Source organism: Myotis davidii, unplaced genomic scaffold, assembly GCF_000327345.1.
Source record: "Myotis davidii unplaced genomic scaffold, ASM32734v1 scaffold657, whole genome shotgun sequence".
Taxonomy (NCBI): domain Eukaryota; kingdom Metazoa; phylum Chordata; class Mammalia; order Chiroptera; family Vespertilionidae; genus Myotis; species Myotis davidii.
In genome coordinates, this window is record NW_006287917.1 from 689,873 (window position 1) to 708,516 (window position 18,644).

At 35.2% G+C, this 18,644-nt stretch overlaps 1 protein-coding gene across 1 annotated transcript in view; it reads left to right on the forward strand.

Moving 5' to 3' along the window:
• The window catches only part of GRM5 (glutamate receptor, metabotropic 5), a 432,533-nt gene that overhangs the window by 138,248 nt on the left and 275,641 nt on the right, over positions 1 to 18,644 (forward strand). The window contains exon 3 of the mRNA XM_006759764.1: positions 9,695 to 9,944. Within this exon, the coding sequence (XP_006759827.1) occupies positions 9,695 to 9,944 (250 nt within the window). The remainder of the gene's footprint in view (positions 1 to 9,694; positions 9,945 to 18,644) is intronic.

An 18,644-nucleotide genomic window follows, 5' to 3' on the forward strand; every position in this document is an offset into this window, starting at 1 on the left:
TTGAAACTTGACAGATGGAAGTTGAAATTCCACAAAATAGCTATTCATTATTTGGCAAATTCTCTCAGCATAAATGCTTTATTTATAAGTGTGGGAAATAATAACCACTGCATAGGGTTGTTTGGTTTGAATTATTATTATTATCATTATTTGTAGTGACTAGTAAAGTGATTTTTTAACCAATTAATTCCACAGGATCTAGATAAATGTTAATAGTGATGATGATCACACAGCCTGCTCTTATATGGCTTCTACTATTGTTACCAAATCAGTAATATTTTTAAACTATTCATATTATTTTAATATGAATTAAAGGTTAATTCACAAGGTTAATTATACAAAGAAATAAAAGCTCTTTGCTATCTTGGTTTCCATAATACATTGTCTTGATTTCTCTTGTTTTTCATTGTTTTTGTGAGCTTTTTCTTCTTAATTAATGCATAAATATTTGAATTATTTAGAGTATAATCAGAACTCTTCTTACCTTCACATCCTACACATTCATCTATTACTGTTACTATCCATATGTCGATGACTCCTCAACAGTTCCAACTTAGACTTCTAGTCTCTGAGCCAGATGTCCTTATTCAGTTTCCGGCATGGTATTTCTAATTGGCTATTTCACAGTAATTTAAAAATAAATTCTAAAACTTCATCTTATTTTTCCTATATTTGGTTCTCTTTCAATTTTCTCTCTCTTAGTTCTTCTACCCAATTACAAGAACTAGAGTCACTGGAGGGAGTAGATATCGCAACTTTTCATTCCAGGGCTCAGAAACCTACAGAACAGAACCAGAGATGAAACTCAGACTTGTGCTTCACATGTGTGACAGGTATAGCTGTCATGCATACATCCTTCATCGAATCTGTCTCATGGCCTCTGCTGCATACGAATTAGTGTGTTCAACTTGTACCCTTTCTCTTAAGATCAAACTTATTTTTCTAGTTTCATTCCTGGTAGACAGAAGAAGAATTCACCACCTAAGGTTACCACTCAACCAACCACTTGACATATACTTTTTCTGACAGTATCCGGTGGCCCTGGTTAGTATTCCCATAAATAACATTTTATACATATAGCTCAAAATCCAAGTTACTAAGTTATATTATACTAGCATTTTTTTTCTGCTGAATTTACTACTGAATGATGAATTTACTATTGAAGTATTGCTCAAGTGTTGCTTACGTAATCCATGTCTAGAGTATTGCCTAAAATGAATTTGCTAAATGAGATGCTTCTAGTACTTCCAATGTTAAAATAGCCTGGATCAGATCCAATAATGGCCTGCCATTATGTTCAGTGTTATGCGATATGGGTAATGTCATAGAAAGACTCCAGGGTAGGATGTGAAGTAATTGGACAAAACTTTGAAATCCATCTGTTAGAAAAGGTTTTATGGGAAAGGCATATATAATAACTCATGAAACCTTGATGAGGTACATGATTGATGATGATAATGTTTTACTCCAATGCTTTAGCTTAAATTTTTTTCTCATTAATCATATCTCCAGCATCTAAAATGCCTAGCTCTGTAGTTTAATGGTCCTGTTTAGAAATATTCCTTGGGCCCTTAACTTCCTTCTTTTTTTTCCCCATTCAACAAAAAATCTATATACGGTACATTGTTTTTGTTGTAAGGATAGAAATATCTACCTTGAAGAACATTATTATCTGGTAGCTGGAGATAAACATAAACAAATTAATCCAACAGAGTTTGAAATTGCTATACTCATTGCACATATGGCTAGAATGGGGAAATACATATATTTTAAAAAGAGAGGAACAGAACATTCTTATAAGAGAGCTATTAATAAAATGAGAACAGGTGTTTGTTTTTCTGGCTTTCCTCCCTTCTGGCTGATTTAGTTAACCACCAGTATAACTAAAACACAGCCCACTCGATATGGGCAGGTTTGGCTAAGATATCCTGATGAACATTTATGGCCTCATTAAAGAGCCGGAAGTGGTAATTGTGTGATTGAATATTGGTTTATTGATCCTGCCCACACATATTTTGGGGGGATGGTATGAGAAATGGCAGCATTTTCCTTTACTAGTAGTTGTTAATGGAATACATTGTTTATAATAGCAACAGGATATTAGTAGTAAAGGCCATTTGGAATATATTTTTAAATTTCTGTTTATATTGACAATTTTATTTCCTTTTTGACAAAAGATAATTTGGTCCAACTAAAAGGAAAAATAAATTCTAATCTGGAAGTCCAAGTTTAATACTTTTCTTTGAAGTTAATTAATATTTCCTAAAGTGAATACTTTCTGAAAGAATAGTTTTTTAAATATTTAGCATCTACTTGATAATCATTTTTGAACAAATATATTTACCTTTCGAAAATTTTACTCTTTTCTATCTTTCTGTACCACCTTTTCTGTTCAAGAAAACCCTAATTACCCTCTATGTGATGATAAATATAGTCAAACAAGTGTACTTACTGCCTTCAAGCGGCTTACAGCTTAGAAAGTAGAATATATAAATGTATTCAAAACATAATACATAAACATATACAGCATGCAACATATAAATATATGTTCATAATATAAAATACAGAATGTATTATTTAAATATTAACTCTAATAAAGTATAGTAGCACCATAACTTGTCATCTGACTCAGGGAAATCTCATGATGAAACAAATAATATAAAGTGGGTTTATAAAGGAAAAAAAAAAGTCAATATTGTAGACTGTACTTTTAGCCAAGTTCTCAATATCAACTCATCAGTATAATCAGCCTTTTCATAAATGTAAATGAACCATTGTTAAATATTTCTAGCAATTATAAGTAACAAAAATTATGTTCTTCAGTATTATACTAGTAAAATAGATTAATAGGCTAAAATGTGTAAATATCTGTAATTTACCATGTGCTTAGTATTATACCTGTACTTAATTAGTAAATATCTATCAAATGAATAACTAGGTTACACTATCCTTCTAGGGAGATCCTTAAAATCATGGTGGAGCAGGTAAGTTTAGTTTCGCAAGCATTTGCTGGGTGGCCCTATGGAGATACGGTCTACAGCCTAAATAAGTTTCCAGTCTGGACATTTGAGCAGGGCCAGAAAGAATGGGTAAGATTTCAGCATGGAGAAATGGGAAAAGGGTATTCCAGGCAGAAAGAACATCCTGAATAAAAGTAATAGGTGGGGCCCTACCTGGTTTGGCTCAGTGGATAGAGCATTGGCGGACTGAAGGGTCCCGGGTTTGATTCCGGTCAAGGGTATCTGCCTTGGTTGTGGGCACATCCCCAGTGGGGGCTATGCAGGGGGCAGCTGGTCCATATTTCTCTCTCATCGATGTTTCTAACTCTCTACTCCTCTCTGTAAAAAATCAATAAAGTATATTTTAAAAAAAGTAATAGGTGGGAACATGTGGGGTATCTAAGGTACGTATGAAAGAGCATAGTTAGAAATAAGACCCCCCAAATAATGGTAGGTATGGTGTGAACGAATGAAAGATGGGAGATGATAAGAGGTTATGTTACCATATAAGCACGGAATAATGAGGGTTTAATTAGGGTGGGGGAAGTGGAAGTACAATGGAAAAATGGAAACTATTGTCAGAGAAAAGAAAATTACTTGTATGTTTTTATGATGATTCTATTACTTTCTATTCTTATGACCACATTGCCCAACACACATAAGGTTTATAAATATGAACCATATCTCCAATGCATATATTACCAGAAAAATGTCTCACTTACTAGTATACTATTTACCATACTTTGTTTTCTTTATCCAAAAGTATGCTTAAGCCACAAAAGCACAGCAGTTACTGATAGTGAATTGGTACCACCAAAAATAGCAGTTATCTATGGTTATACATTGCATACTAAAGAGTTGTTTAGTGCTTTTAAGCATCAAATTCAAATAAATAACCTCTCTTTGGTTAGGAGAAAGATTTAAAGTTATTCCCTAGCAAGTCTGACTTTCCATGTGTACTTTTAGGCTCAAATAGAGGCAGGTATATCCAGATCCCAGCTAACACAGTACAGGTCAACTAGCACTAGTGAGAGCAACTACCTTTAAAGAATATTTGAGGTTGAGATATTAGAATCTTTTTATCCAAGGGAAAACTGAAATCCTCAGGGGGAAAAAAATTCAGATGTGTTGACTATTGCACAACTCTGTTCTTCACATTTTAAGTGAAATATTATGTAATCACTCAGAGTGATACAACTGAGACACAAATGATGCATTTCTGATTGTAGGTCAGATAACTAGTTCAACAGTTATTTTCAGCAGAAAAATTCTCAGTAGGTATTGATTACTTTGTACTCTTCATTCATTCATTTTTTTTCTTTATTCAACTTGTGTTAATTATCTTCCAGGTCCCTGTTGGAAATACAAAAGTAAATAACATTCATGTTCTAAAAGGTATATACAGCCTAGTAGGAGCGCAGAGAAGTAAAGGCAGTAGTCCATTGTAAGATCAAACGAGACACAAAGGCGGGGATGCATAGGAGGTTAGGGAAGACTTTGCAGAGAAATCCCTTGAGTTTGATATTGAAGAATCAGTGAGTAGATGGTCATTTGACAGGAGGAAGAAAAATTAACTGGACTTTGTTTTTTGTTTCTGTTTTTTATTTAGATCTGTGACATCTTGTGGATATCACCTCATTTTTAAAGTTTCTGGTATACTAGAAATGACTCATGTAGTCTTAAGTTAGAGCATCTACTCTTGGAATAAATGTGAATTAATCATGCTGTCATGGGTTCAGGATTACTGTGTTTCATAACATAAGAAAAAAATAATCTTGGTCCTGTTTTACATTTTCATGCATTAGACTTTCACTCCGTGGCTGCAGTGGGATAAAAAATTATGCATCTTTAAAAAACACTATAGCCGAAGCCAACTGATGTGATAGAAACTCAGAACCAAAACAAAGTGATATCTCAGCAGTTGTTTGAAATAATATTTGATTTTGATTAAATTTGCTGTATAATAATGCGATTTACAAAATTACTGAAAATTCCTTAGTTATTTTCATTACAGAAGTAGTATAAGAATAATTGCATGTTGGTATATCTCACCAGAAACATATGAGGATATCTAAAAGTTATAAATTAATATTTACTCTTTTACATTTGATTCAAGGATATTATAGGAAAAATTTTGTCCTCAATATCAACATGACAAATTTCTTTATTTGTTGATGTTCACTTGTCACTTCATTTAAAATTATCCATTTCTACTCTCCAGTTTTAACAGTTTCGACTATGTTATTTAGATTTTTCCATCAAACTTGTACTTTCCTATTTTTCAAAGTCAAACAGTGTGAGAAGGGCTTCAAGAAAACAGTGAATTTTATGTTTTTGTGTTCTTACCTTTTTATTTCTAAGTGGTATGAATATACTATGGTTTAAATGCCTGCCTTTTAAATTTATTAACAATAGACATCTCTTGATTCATATATCTTCTCGTTTCTTCACTTAATGATATTAGATTAGTTCCTTCTTATTTTTTTTAGCTTGAAATAATCCCCTTAATCATCTCTCTTTTTCCTGTTTGTTACTTCCAAATCAGGAGCAGAAGATTTTAATACCCTCCCCCTTTCCACCAGCTCTTCCTGCCCCCACCTCTCAAGCTCTCATTTTACTCTCTAATTTTCATAGTAAATATTGATCACATACATATTCTATTGCATAATGAGTTTTTCATATTGTGTTTTTGTGGATTTACAAAAGTTAAAAATCAGTATTTAAGCCCAGCTTGGTGTTGCTAAGTGGTTAGAGTGTCGGCCTATCAACCAAAGAGTCACAAGTTCAATTCCTGGTTAAGAGCATGTACCTGGGTTGTGGGTTCACTCCTGAGCCTCGATCAGGACTCGTACAGGAGGTAACCAATCGATATGTCTCACATCAATGTTTCTCTCTCTCTCTCTCTCTCTCTCTCTCTCTCTCTCTCTCTCTCTCCTCTCTCTCTCATCTTTCCTCCCTTCTGCTCTCTCTCAATGAAAAAAATATCTTCAAGTGAGAATTAACAAAAATCAAAATAAATCAATATTTGAAATTTCCATCATTGCAACTATAGTGTGAGCTGAGTCAAGTCAGGCTATGATTACATTTCTTGTTATCATACCAAGTCACAGACCCTCTCCTACTTAAAGAAGAATGTCTGATGGGTTCCTTCTTACTTTTACCAGTTGTTTAAAATGAAGCTATAGGCTAGTTTGAAATTCTACCCTGTATCTTCCTTTCTTAACCACTTTTGTTACACTGTTGAAAAAAAAATTGCTTTCTCAGATTTGTCCTCATTCTGTACCTCGCTTGAAATCTGTTTCATTTCCTTTGAGAAGCCTATGAACTTTTTTTTTAGTTTCTCCTTTTTTTTAATTGTGCAATTCCAGAATGCAGTCATTTTATCAACTACTGAAAATCTCAACTCTTCAGTCTTCCCAATTTTATTAGAAAACATATATTCCTATTTTTAATCCCCAGCATTAAAATATTACTCTGCAGAATTTTTATGTCTCACATCTGTTAAGACTGTTTTCCATTTCAATTTTAAAGTGTACTACTTGGGGTTTGATCAGATAAAATCATGTTTTCTTTAGTCTAATGTTCAGTGCTAATGCCATTTGCCATATTATTTGTTTTAGATGTTCCGAGAGAGCAGTTTAACTATGCCTAGAATATTTTTTTTTATAATCCCAATGGGTGCAATTGATTGGGTTCAGGCTACCTGTCAGCTATTATATGTTAAATGTAATACACAAAATGCCCATATGTTAAGCAGTGTCATCTCTGATTTTCAGGAGAGAAAAATGGAGATTTAGAAAGACTGTTTAAGCTGAATTAGAGCTCTTATCTTCCTAACAACTAAGTTCCCTCCCTATATACAAGCTGCTTCCATGTAACTTACTGTATAAACGAAAACAATGTTAAAACAGCTTTTAGGAGAGGAGATAAAGATTATGAATTTGTTGGGTATGGTTTCTTGTTTTAACTGTGAATGTATTGAGAATGTTCATTGATGTCATCACAGTTGCTATATATCTAACTTTAAATTATTTATGCAAATGCCCCAGCATTAATCAAAACGTTAAGCTCAAGGCAGTCAGTTGAAAACAGAATTGGCTAAAAATAAATCAGAAAATAGATTACTCAGATTAGTGTAAAACTAGTAATTTAGGCCCCTTGGCACATTTTTCAGAGAGAGCCCTTTAAACTTTCTTAATTGCAAAATAACTACATTGCCCACCTGCCATCATCATAGAGGGTTCTTGTTGCTTTATTTCTGGAGAAGGAAAGGTACAGCTGGCCCCCTGGCATTTTTAGATGGGACTTGAGATAGCCTGTTCTACTTTGCCCTGTAAAACTGCACAAAAATCCAACCTCAACTTCAAGTATCTGCTTAGTAGAAGGTACCTTTGGAGCACATATAAGCCTAGGAGAGAGAAGATATATGTTCAAACCAAGACTCTGCCACCTACTTGCTAAATGTGACTTCAAATTTATCTGCTGAGAGGGAAAAATAATATTACCTTTGTCACAGACTAGGTGTGAGGAGCAGTGAGGTAATATATATGGACTGACTTTCCAAAATTAAAAATGTTGTACAGGTATAGTTATTGATACGTTATCTCTAATATAGTCATATAGTGAAACCTATGCAAATGAATGCCTTATACTCTTATTCATTTGATATCTCCTTCTGATGAAATTCCAGTTCCTAGGTATGGTTGATTATTAGGCCAATTACATCTTTATACTTTCCTCAGCTTGGGTCACATAATAGTCTCCTGTATTCTTCAAATCAATGCCCCTCACCCATCTAATTTCTTGAAAACTCAGAAAATGAGCCCAGTATGAGCTATAGAGCCTTAAAAGGCTCAAAAAAACTATCTAAAATTGAAGCATTTAAATGGGAAGGGGAAATGCAGATATTATTGCGTTTCTGACTCTCTTATAAGTCAGCCATAGAAGAATCCAGGGAGCAGAATCTTTACTCTTATATCTGTGGATGGAGTGCAGCTGTCCACCTACCGCACGTGAAACTCTGGGAAATATAAACCTAACTGCTTCACCTGGTTTTTCATCTGTAGCATGGAGGTCATATGCATAGCTCAAAATATTAATGTGAAAGTAAAATGCAATCATATATACAAAGGTCTTACACTTCCTAGCAAACAGTCGATAGTTGATATTGATCCCCATTTTCTGTTAATTTTAAAAAACTGCCAACAATCCTTAGCCCCTACAGTTTTCAGAAATTTTCAATTATTCCCTAATATAGCTAACTTTCCTATGGTTGTATAGAATGAAACTTTAAATGCTTTTCATAAGCTTATACATTTAACTATGACATTACTAAAATCTCAAGGATCTGAATTTTTCAGTTGGGACAAAACCCACAAATTCTTATGATTATTAATAAAATATGCATAATCTAAAATATAATACGCCATAAAATATTTGTACATCATCTATAATATATATATACACACACACTGAATGGCTAGATTATTATGACCACCTGACATTTGTAGGCAAATTAGCTATAATTTTCTGCTGAAGTTGCTAGAGGGCCAGATCATTATAAACATCTGAATAGCACAACATTCCTAAGTATCATTGCTGATCAAGTTCATCCTATCATGTTGATGGCGTATCCCAATGGAGATGGCTTCTTCCAACAAGACAATGCGCCATGCCACGGTGCTCATATTGTGCAGGAGTGCTTTCAAGCACATGAGGGAGACTTTACCTTGCTTAGGCGGCCCCCACAATCACCAGATCTCAAAATCTGGCCACTCAGTGTGTATGTGTGTGTGTGTGTGTGTGTGTGTGTGTGTGTATACATACACTAATCACTGGGGTGATATGGTTATACAATGAGAAGCAAAGGTAAGTAATATAGAAGAAAAAAATAGATAAATACATCTCATCACCTCACACTAGAATATAAGCTTTTTTTGTATCAAAGGGGAGCTGAATTACTTGTACTTTTAATATTATTCTCTATCTCAGTGAAAATTTTTTAAAAGTTCAGTGAAGCCCTACTCGAGTGACTCAGTTGGTTGGAACATTGTCCTTTACACTAAAAGGTTTGAGGTTTGCCCTAACTGGTTTGTCTCAGTGGATAGAACTTCGGCCTGTGGACTGAAACGCCCCAGGTTTGATTCTGGTCAAGGGCATGTACCTTGGTTGCGGGCACATCCCCAGTAGGAGGTGTGCAGGAGGTAGCTGATCGGTGTTTCTAACTCTCTATCCCTCTCCCTTGCTCTCTGTTAAAAAATCAATAAAATATATTTTAAAAAAATAAAAGGTTTCAGGTTGAAATTATGGTCAGGTACATACCCAGACTGTGGGTTCGATCCCCACTCAGGGCGCATACAGGAGGCAACTAATCGATGTTTCTCTCACACCTCTTTCTCTCTCTTTCTCTGTGTGTGTCTCACACACACACATTTCTCTCTGTCTCTTAAATCAATAAAAGCATATCCTTGGGTGAGGATTTAGAAAAAGTTCAATGAATATATATAATGTAGTTTTACTGTAAATTGTTCCAAATGAGCAAGACAGTAAAAGAGCAAAAACTCATTCAGGTCTTCAGGTTACAAATCCAAGACTCCCAAGTAACCTTCAACCTCCCAGCACGTCTGCCTTCTAATTGTACCAATGAACCCAACACTCCCATTTCACTACCCCTCTGCTTATCTGTCTTCACACAGGCAACTACGGAGAAAGTGGAATGGAAGCTTTCAAAGATATGTCAGCCAAGGAAGGAATTTGCATTGCTCACTCTTACAAAATCTACAGCAACGCGGGAGAGCAGAGCTTCGATAAGCTGCTGAAGAAGCTCAGGAGTCACTTGCCCAAGGCCCGGGTGGTAGCCTGCTTCTGTGAGGGCATGACCGTGCGAGGACTGTTGATGGCCATGAGGCGCCTCGGTCTAGCTGGAGAATTTCTGCTTCTGGGAAGGTGAGTGACAATAAGAAAATTCACACGGAGGTAATACCAGGAATTTGGCAGCATCAAAGTTTATCTTCAGGTCCACAGGGACAGTTGCTTTGGAAGCTTAATCTGTGTCGTAGAAATAGAGTTTAAATATAAAACACCAGAGCCTGGAAATAATCATGGAAAATAAGTAGATAGGCCATGTGCTGATGAATGAGGATAACAGGAATAAACGCGTAGAGAAGATGAGTACGTAAGTCCTCCAAAAAGTGACTGTAAGGAAACGAGATGGATTCCTAAATGCTTGCATAGTTCCCTTGGGAAGTAAACACATTTGAAACTTTTTGCTGTTGCTTTTGAAATTGATTTTGAGAATGGCTACATAAGCTTGTTTCATAATAATAGAATCATAGAATTTGGGGTTTGAAAGCAAGGAATTGCTTACAAAACTAATATTTAGAAGCGTTGGAAAATTGGCTCATTATTTTATATAACAAAAGTGTTATTACATTGCCCGGTTACCCACGTTGCTACCAGACAACTTTCTAAAAGATTAATTTCTATAGGATTGACTTTAATTGTCTGGATAATCCGCTTGATTGGCACAACTCAGTTCATTCCCTGCTGACGTGGAACCAGTGTATTAGGGTTCTTCAGAGAAACAGAAATGATAGTGAGAGTGCTAGTATATATATCACAAAACCCAGGTGAGCCAATATTGTAGTTCTGGTCCAAAAGCTGGCAGCTCTGAGACCAGCAGAGACAATGTTTCAGTTCAGGTGTAAAGAACAGAAAAGACCAATGTCCTAATTCATGTGGGCACACAGGCAGAGTTCCCTCTGACTTAGCTTTTTTGTTTCATTCAGATCTTCCCTTGGTTGGATGAGGCCCACTCACATTAGGGAGAACAATCTGCATCATTCAGTCTATGAATACAAATGTTAATATCATCTAGAAATACCCTCATAGACACACCCAGAATAATGTTTGGCCAAATAAATGTCTGGACACCTCATGGCCCAGGCAAGTTTTCACATAAAATTAACTATTGCCATCAGTCAGCTGACACCATAGCTTGAATGTGTGAGTGCAGTTCACTGTTCTATACAGTGGGGCCTTAACTTACAAGTTTAATTCATTCCGAGACCTAGCTCATTAAGGAGCTCGTTAACTCAAATTACTCTGTCAACTCAATGTAAAAAATCGGCCTAGAGACTTCTGGTATCTCAAAAAACTCGTTAGTCGGGACACTCGTAAGTCAAGACCCCACTGTACCTTGGAAAAGTTATCATTTGATCACATATCTTTTCTCAGCAGATGGCCAATTTAAAGATTATTGAAAACCTTCAGAACCACTGAATCTTCCTCAATATGACTGTCCAAAATAGAAAGCCAACTCACTTGTGATTAATTTTTGATAGCTCATTTAAAACTAATAAAACAAAAAACATGGCCCTGGCTGGTGTGGCTTAGTTGGTTGGGTGTCATCCTGTGCACTGAAAAGAAGGTTGTTGGTTCGGTTACCAGTCAGGGCACAAGCTCGACTTTGCAGTTTTGGGCTTGATCCTCAGTAGGTGGCTTGGAGGAGGCAGCCAATTGACGTTGCTCTCTCTTCTCTCTTCTTCTTCTCTCTTCTTCTTCTCTCTTCTCCTTCTCCTTCTCCTTCTCCTTTCTTCTCCTTCTCCTCCTTCCCCTTCTCCTTCTCCTTCTTTTCTCTCTCTCTCTCTCTCTCTCTCTCTCTCTCTCAAACAAAAAACAAATCAATAAAAAAACAACATGGTTCCTTTGTTTTTCCAAATGCTTAAATGACCTTCTGTGATCAGACATAGCTCCTGCTTGGCCATATTTTATGATTGCCACTTTATGTACCTAATTCTTTCCTGTCTGACCTGATGGCAGTAGATTGATGGCACTATTTTAATGTGAGGCTACTATCCTTCATAAAAGTGAGATTGAGTGAGATTCCTTTTTCATCAGTGTCATGCATTTTTATCTAAAATCATTCCCAGTTGGCAAGAGTGATGCACCAGTTAGTTCCATACAACCCAGGACATTTCCACTGCCAATATTTTTAAATTCCAAATTGCAGTGTTGCAACTGGGGTAAAGGAACAGGAAAGAAAAAGCTGGCCTTAAACAATCCTGCCTTTCTGATAGGGAATAAGGGATTTTGTGCCCCCTATCTGCTTTTTGGCCAACATCAATAAGACAAATCAACAGCATTTTTTTTAGCCCTAATTTGTCAATGACTAAATGTTTTTTGATTACATGTACACAAAGAAAATTGATTGGTACTTTATTTGTTATTTTCCATCTGTATTTTTATTGTCAACAGCACCATAAGGAAATAATTCAGTATTTCCTAGGTTTTTAAAATTTATTCTGTATATGCTATTTATAACAACTTCTCTTCAAATTATTTCATGCATAAGGTGATAGTTTGATAACCTTTAATTAGATTTCTTAATACAGTCATTGATTGGCTGATAAGAATTGAACATTGACTTGAGCACCAGTTCATTTCATCTTTGAGCAATTTTTTAGAAAAATCTTCCTTACTCTGAATTAATAAATAACTCCCTGAAGTCTCCACCCATTGGATCATATTATTTTTTTGGAAAGTAACATATGATACTCTTTCAAATAATTGGAAACAGCAGTATGGTCTTCAGTCCCCTTCCTCTTCTCTTTGAAGCATTTTTACTTCTTTTATTCCTGCTTCTTCATAGTGAAGAGACACTCTGGGTATTAATAAAAACATTTATAGGGTCATTTATCAAATGCTATATGCCCAGCATTATGCTCAGACCTTTATATGCATTGTTTTGTTTAATTATTCATTTGCAAATATTGAGTGCCTTTACTCTGTGTTAAGATACTGGGATACAACAGTGACTAAAACAGACAACAATCACTACTCTCATGGATATTACGGACAACAAGTTAAATAAAAGGTTATAAGTACAATTAAAACAAAATAAATCTAAGAACAACTTGCATGTTGAGTACTATTACCTCCATTTTATAGATGACCTCAAAACTCAATAAATACTGAGTAATAATGATATGAAGGCCATATACATGTATGTGATAAAGATAAAATTAAAATAAGTCTGTGTAACTCTAGAGACTGAGTACTTAGCATTGTGTTTTACTGCTTCTCAGTAACTTTAAAGTATTCCTGATCATAAAATTGGAAGTCTGGGGTAGTGAGCTGAAAAGCAAAATTTAGTAGTTGTAAGAGAGAATTTAGACCATCTACTCACTCTCATTTTATAAGTCAAGAAAACTGGTACTTCAAAAGTTTGGATGCCATGGTGAAGGTTATACAAGAACCCAATTACCATGACCCTTAATCCAATGCTTTTTTCTATTAGCTTGTCTCCTATAGAATAAATATAGGGGAGAAGTTATAAACTGTTAGCAAATTTTCAGTTCTTCATAGATCCTGATGTATAAGGAAACTATCCTACATAATTCAAATTTAAGTTAGCCTTTTTAAACTAATGTTGCCCCCTAAAAAATTCCTCTTAGTATTTTGAGATCATTTTGTTTGCATATATTCTCCCAATCCCTATCCTTCCTCCTTTCCCACTCTATACTTGTGTTCCTTTCCCCACCCTCAATTTCACTTGGATGGATCTTTCTTAGAAACTAGAAGTCAAGCTAGGAGAAAAGAATATATATTCATAAATGTTTAGAGAATCTGGCATTTAACGAATTTAGTTGCTTATAAATCTCTCCAGTGGCCTTGGCACAGCCAATTTTAATAGGTCATTCAACTAAAATGTTTGGCCGGACTAAGATAACTCTACTGATTAAGACAACCTCATCCATCAACATATCTCACCATCTGTGCTGCACGTCACTCGAATGTTAGAGTGATGTAGACCTGGCCACTGTGTCTTCTCACTTGAGATCTGGGTAATCTGCTGTCTCACTGCCAATAGAAGTGTCGGTTCCAGGTCCCTGAAATAGTCTTGCTAAACACTTTGGCTCTGCCAACAGGATGGGATCAATAATCTAAACAAAAATGACATTTATAAAGGGACTTATTTTATTTTAGAATGGATACAGTGTTTTAGTTATTGACCTCAGAAAATGTTATTTGAGATATATTATTTATGAACTGTAGACTTAAATATGAACTTGGAAACAAGGACCAATTTTTAGCAAATTAACTAGGTAAAGATCACTTTTTCTTGTCTAAGATTAACTGAAACTGTTTATCTATTTGAATGAAGATTCTCTGTTCTTTAATTTGATGATTGTTACCAAGCCATGAGAGAAAATATACTTAAATTCAAATATACTTGGGAATTATACCTGGTATTTCTTAGTAGGAGGTCACACTACATCAATATTTCTCAAAATGGAAAGGACAAGAGCTTATTGTAATGAATATATTTGTGGGTAGAATTACAAATAATTGTTCTAGTAAAACAATGATAGTAGCTATTAACCAGAAATAGACATTAGTCTTTATTGTTGTATAGTGCCAGAGTATTTATTTCAAATTAAAGCAATTTGAAAACAAGTATACTTGTGTTCCATGGGGTCACTTAGTGTCATTTAATTGTTATGTAAAACAAAGTTATTTTTCTTGAATTCTTATATATGTGGGGAGATGAGGAGGGAGTGAATGAGAGTAAGGGAGGAAGTAAGAATAGGTGATGATGAGAGGAGATGAGAGGAAATGAAAGGAGAGAAAGTGAGGAGAGACAGAGACAGAAAAACACTAATTAAATGCTCTGAGAATACTTGGTATATCAAGTTTTAGATGACTTTGAGCTTGATATTAATATCCCCATTTTATAGGGGGGAAAATTGAGACTAAGAGAGGGTGAATGACTGACTGGGCAAGACCATGCCAGTTTCTTATCCCCACCCCCAATTTCACTTGGATGGATGTTTCTTAGAATCTAGAGTCAAGCTATGAGAAAAGAATATATATTCATAAATGAGATGATTTTTAGCAGCATAAATGTTTTCACACTTAGGATAAGCTCAGTTTACTTTTATTTTTGTTTGTTCTTTCTGTGTTAGGTTATATTTTAAAAATTAAATGAGCTTAGCAAATGCCTTGAAAATTTTTGAGATTTTTGTAATGAATTCATAATGCAAATAAGTCAGCCAAACCATGCCCATTTTGCCTGGAATTGTCTTATTGCTTATCTACAGTGTGTTGGGAAGAACAGACTACTTGCATAATGTTAATTCTATAAAATGGCAACTGTTTAGATATATATGCCTAGAATGATATGGAAAATTTTCTGAACCATATGGGTTGAGCACAGAGTAAGGAGAGCATGGGTGAAAAATTTGGAGAGGGGCCTAGGAGACAATATTTAAACCTTGCAGTATTTTGATACTTATTCCATTATTGGGTAAGAATTTATTTTGGGGGGCTAAAATATGATAGCTGTGAATTTCCAAAAGATAATTCTGGGATGTGGATTATGGATAGAAGAGTTAAGGCAGATACAGGGTATCGGTGTCCCTAACAAAAATTATGCTATTGACTAAGACATGGTGGGTGATGAAAAGGTGGCAGACCAAGAACTACTTATTACCTTGTTTGTGGAGATGTATTAGGGGTTTAGTCAAACTCGTCAAAATGTATACATTAAATATGTTCAATTTATTGTATACTATGTATAACTTAAGTTGAAAAAATAAATGTAGGAGCTGCTATGTTGGATACTCTGGAGGAGGAGGGGAAAAATCAAGGATGACTCCTAGTTTCTTATGCTGTATAACAGCTTGAATGATGGTACCTTTAGTGAAATGAAGACAATTGGAAGGAAATAATGTATGAGATAGACAGGAGATATACGATCAGTTTTGGAGCCAAAACCGGTTTGGCTCAGTGGATAGAGCGTCGGCCTGCGGACTGAGGGGTCCCAGGTTCGATTCCGGTCAAGGGCATGTACCTGGGTTGCGTGCACATCCCCAGTGGGGGATGTTCAGGAGGCGGCTGATCGATGTCTCTCTCTCATCGATGTTTCTGACTCTCTATCTCTCTCCCTTTCTCTCTGTAAAAAATCAATAAAATATATTTAAAAAAAAAAGATCAGTTTTGGATAAGTTGACCTAATGTGCATTTTAAATATAAAAATAAAGTAGGAGAATATCTGAATCTGGAGCTCAAAAGAGATATATAGGCTGTAAATAAAAATTAATGAGTTATCATGGTATTTCAGATGTACTAAGGGAAGACATAGGTGTGTAGAATTAAAAGAGAAAGTTGAAGAACTTAGCTTTGAGGAACTTAACTTTTTCAATACTTAATGGTTGGAGAAAAGCTTAACTATAAAAAGAAGAGAGGGAGAGGCCAATCTGGAGAGACAGAAGGAAAACTCAGAGAGTGCCCTGTCATCCAGCCAATGGGAGAGAGTGATTAAAGATGAGACCACCACTGTCAAAGGATTCTAGGCGAGTAAGTGGAAATAATACTGAACAGGTCTTTGCATTTGTTGAACTGGAAGTAATTAATGATTTAGCAAGAGATGGCTGCATGGAGAAATAAAAGCAGATTCAGGATAAAGTAGCTAATAGGTGAGTACTGGTAGAAATGAACTCATGGCATTAAAGCCACTGTTTTGTGACATCAATCTAATAAGGGATGGAGAATGATAAAACTTTATCTTGAGGAAAAATCAGGTCAAGAGAAAGATTTCTTAACATAATATTTTATTTTTTCCAAAAATGTAATTTATGATAATAAAGAAATAATTTAAATGGGGAACAAAGTTATAAGATGAAAAGCATCTATACTTCCACATCTGTATTAACACAGAGTGTTATTAGATTATTTGGCATTTGCTAATCTTATAGGTGAAATTGGCATCATTTTGTAATTTGTAGTTCTTCATTCATAATTGAAATTGTATGTCTTTCATATGCCAATAAGTGATATAAGTTTATATTTTTTACAAGCCACCAAATCATGCATTTAGTCCATTTTTTTCTGGTTATTTTTCTTAGTGCATTACTTCAGTGATTTTCAACCTTTTTCATCTCATGGCATACGTAAATTAATTACTAAAAATCTACGGCACACCAAAAAATATATATTTTGCCCATCTGACAGAAATAGGTATAATTTTGATTCATTCACACTGGATGGTTATTGTTGTGTTGGCTGTTGTCATTTTTTAATTTGACAACCTAAGGGAAAGGAGGTCAGTGCCCATGACTAAACAGTCAGGTATTACATATTTTAAAAATTCTTGTGGCAGCCTGGCTGGGGTGGCTCAGCAGTTGAGCAGCGATCTAGGAACCAGGAGGTCACAGTTTGATTCCCAGTCAGGGCACATGCCTGGGTTGTGGGCTCAATCCCCAGTAGGAGGAGTGCAGGAGGCAGCTGATGATTCTCTCTCATCATTGATGTTTCTATCTCTCTCTCTCTCTCTGTCTCCCTTCCTCTCTGAAATCAATAAAAATATATATTAAAAAAATTCTTGTTGCACACCAGGTGAAAATTGCTGATTTTCATAAAAGCACTTTATAACTTAAGAAAAGTAGTTCATTGACATGTGTGACAAATATTTTTCCTCTTGTCATTTAATTCTAATTTTATTTATGGCATTTTGAACAATGCCAAACTTTATCTTTTAGTTATTTTCTTCACATTTTTCTTTAACGACTCATAGGATTTGTATATTGCAAGTAGAGGCCAGCCACAGAGGTTTATTAATTGGTTGTTTAATTTTACGATCCAGGTAGGATAGAAAAATTAATAAATGAGGGGGTACAATTAACAGCATACTCCCTCTCCCCAAATGTGGGGAATGGGTGACAAAGCATATGTGGAGGGCACAATCTGAGGAAGTCAACTCCAGAATTGGAATAAAATAAAAAATGTACCAGGGGTGAAGGTGGATATGCTTAAAAGTCTTTGAGTGGGAAACTCACTTGATAGTCTCTCTTTTCTTTGTAAATTTGGAGGCAAGAAGGGAGTGTGTGTGTGTGTGTATTGCAGGAGGCGCTAGGTTGAGAAGTCAGTAGAGATTGGAGAACCAAGAAAACTGCACTGTTAATAAGTGTTTTCATATATTATTTTTACTTTATTTTACTTCATCTGTTATAAACAATGGGAAGAAAAGAAGATCTGTCTATACTATAATGAAGAAATATTCTTAAAATAACAAATTTAACATTTGTACCTGTTACAAATCGATATTTACATCACATTGATATTGTAATGAATTCTCATTGTTGTTAGGTGTTCTTTTTTAATTTAAATGTTTTATTGTTTAAAGTATTACATATGTCTCCTTTTTCCTCCATTGACCTCTCCCTGGCTGCTCCCACGCACCAGCACATGCCTTCATCCCTCTACTGTCTTTGTCCATTGGTTTTGCTTAAATGCATGCATACAAGTCCTTTGGTTGATCTCTTACCACCCCCCACCCTACCCTGTCTTCCCTCTGAACTTCAACAGTCTATTTGATGCTTCTATGTCTCTGGATCTATTTTTGTTTATTATATTCCACAAATGAGTGAGATCATGTGATATTTATCTTTCTTCAACTGGCTTATTTCGCTTACCAAGATACTTTTAAAGTCTAATTTGTTGGATATGAGTATTGCCACTCCAGCTTTTTTTTTTCTTTTCCATTTGCATGGAAAAATTTTTTCCATCCTTTCACTTTCATCCTGTGTGTGTCTTTTGTTTTGGGGTGGGTCTCTTGTAGACAGCATATAGTTGGGTCATGTTCTT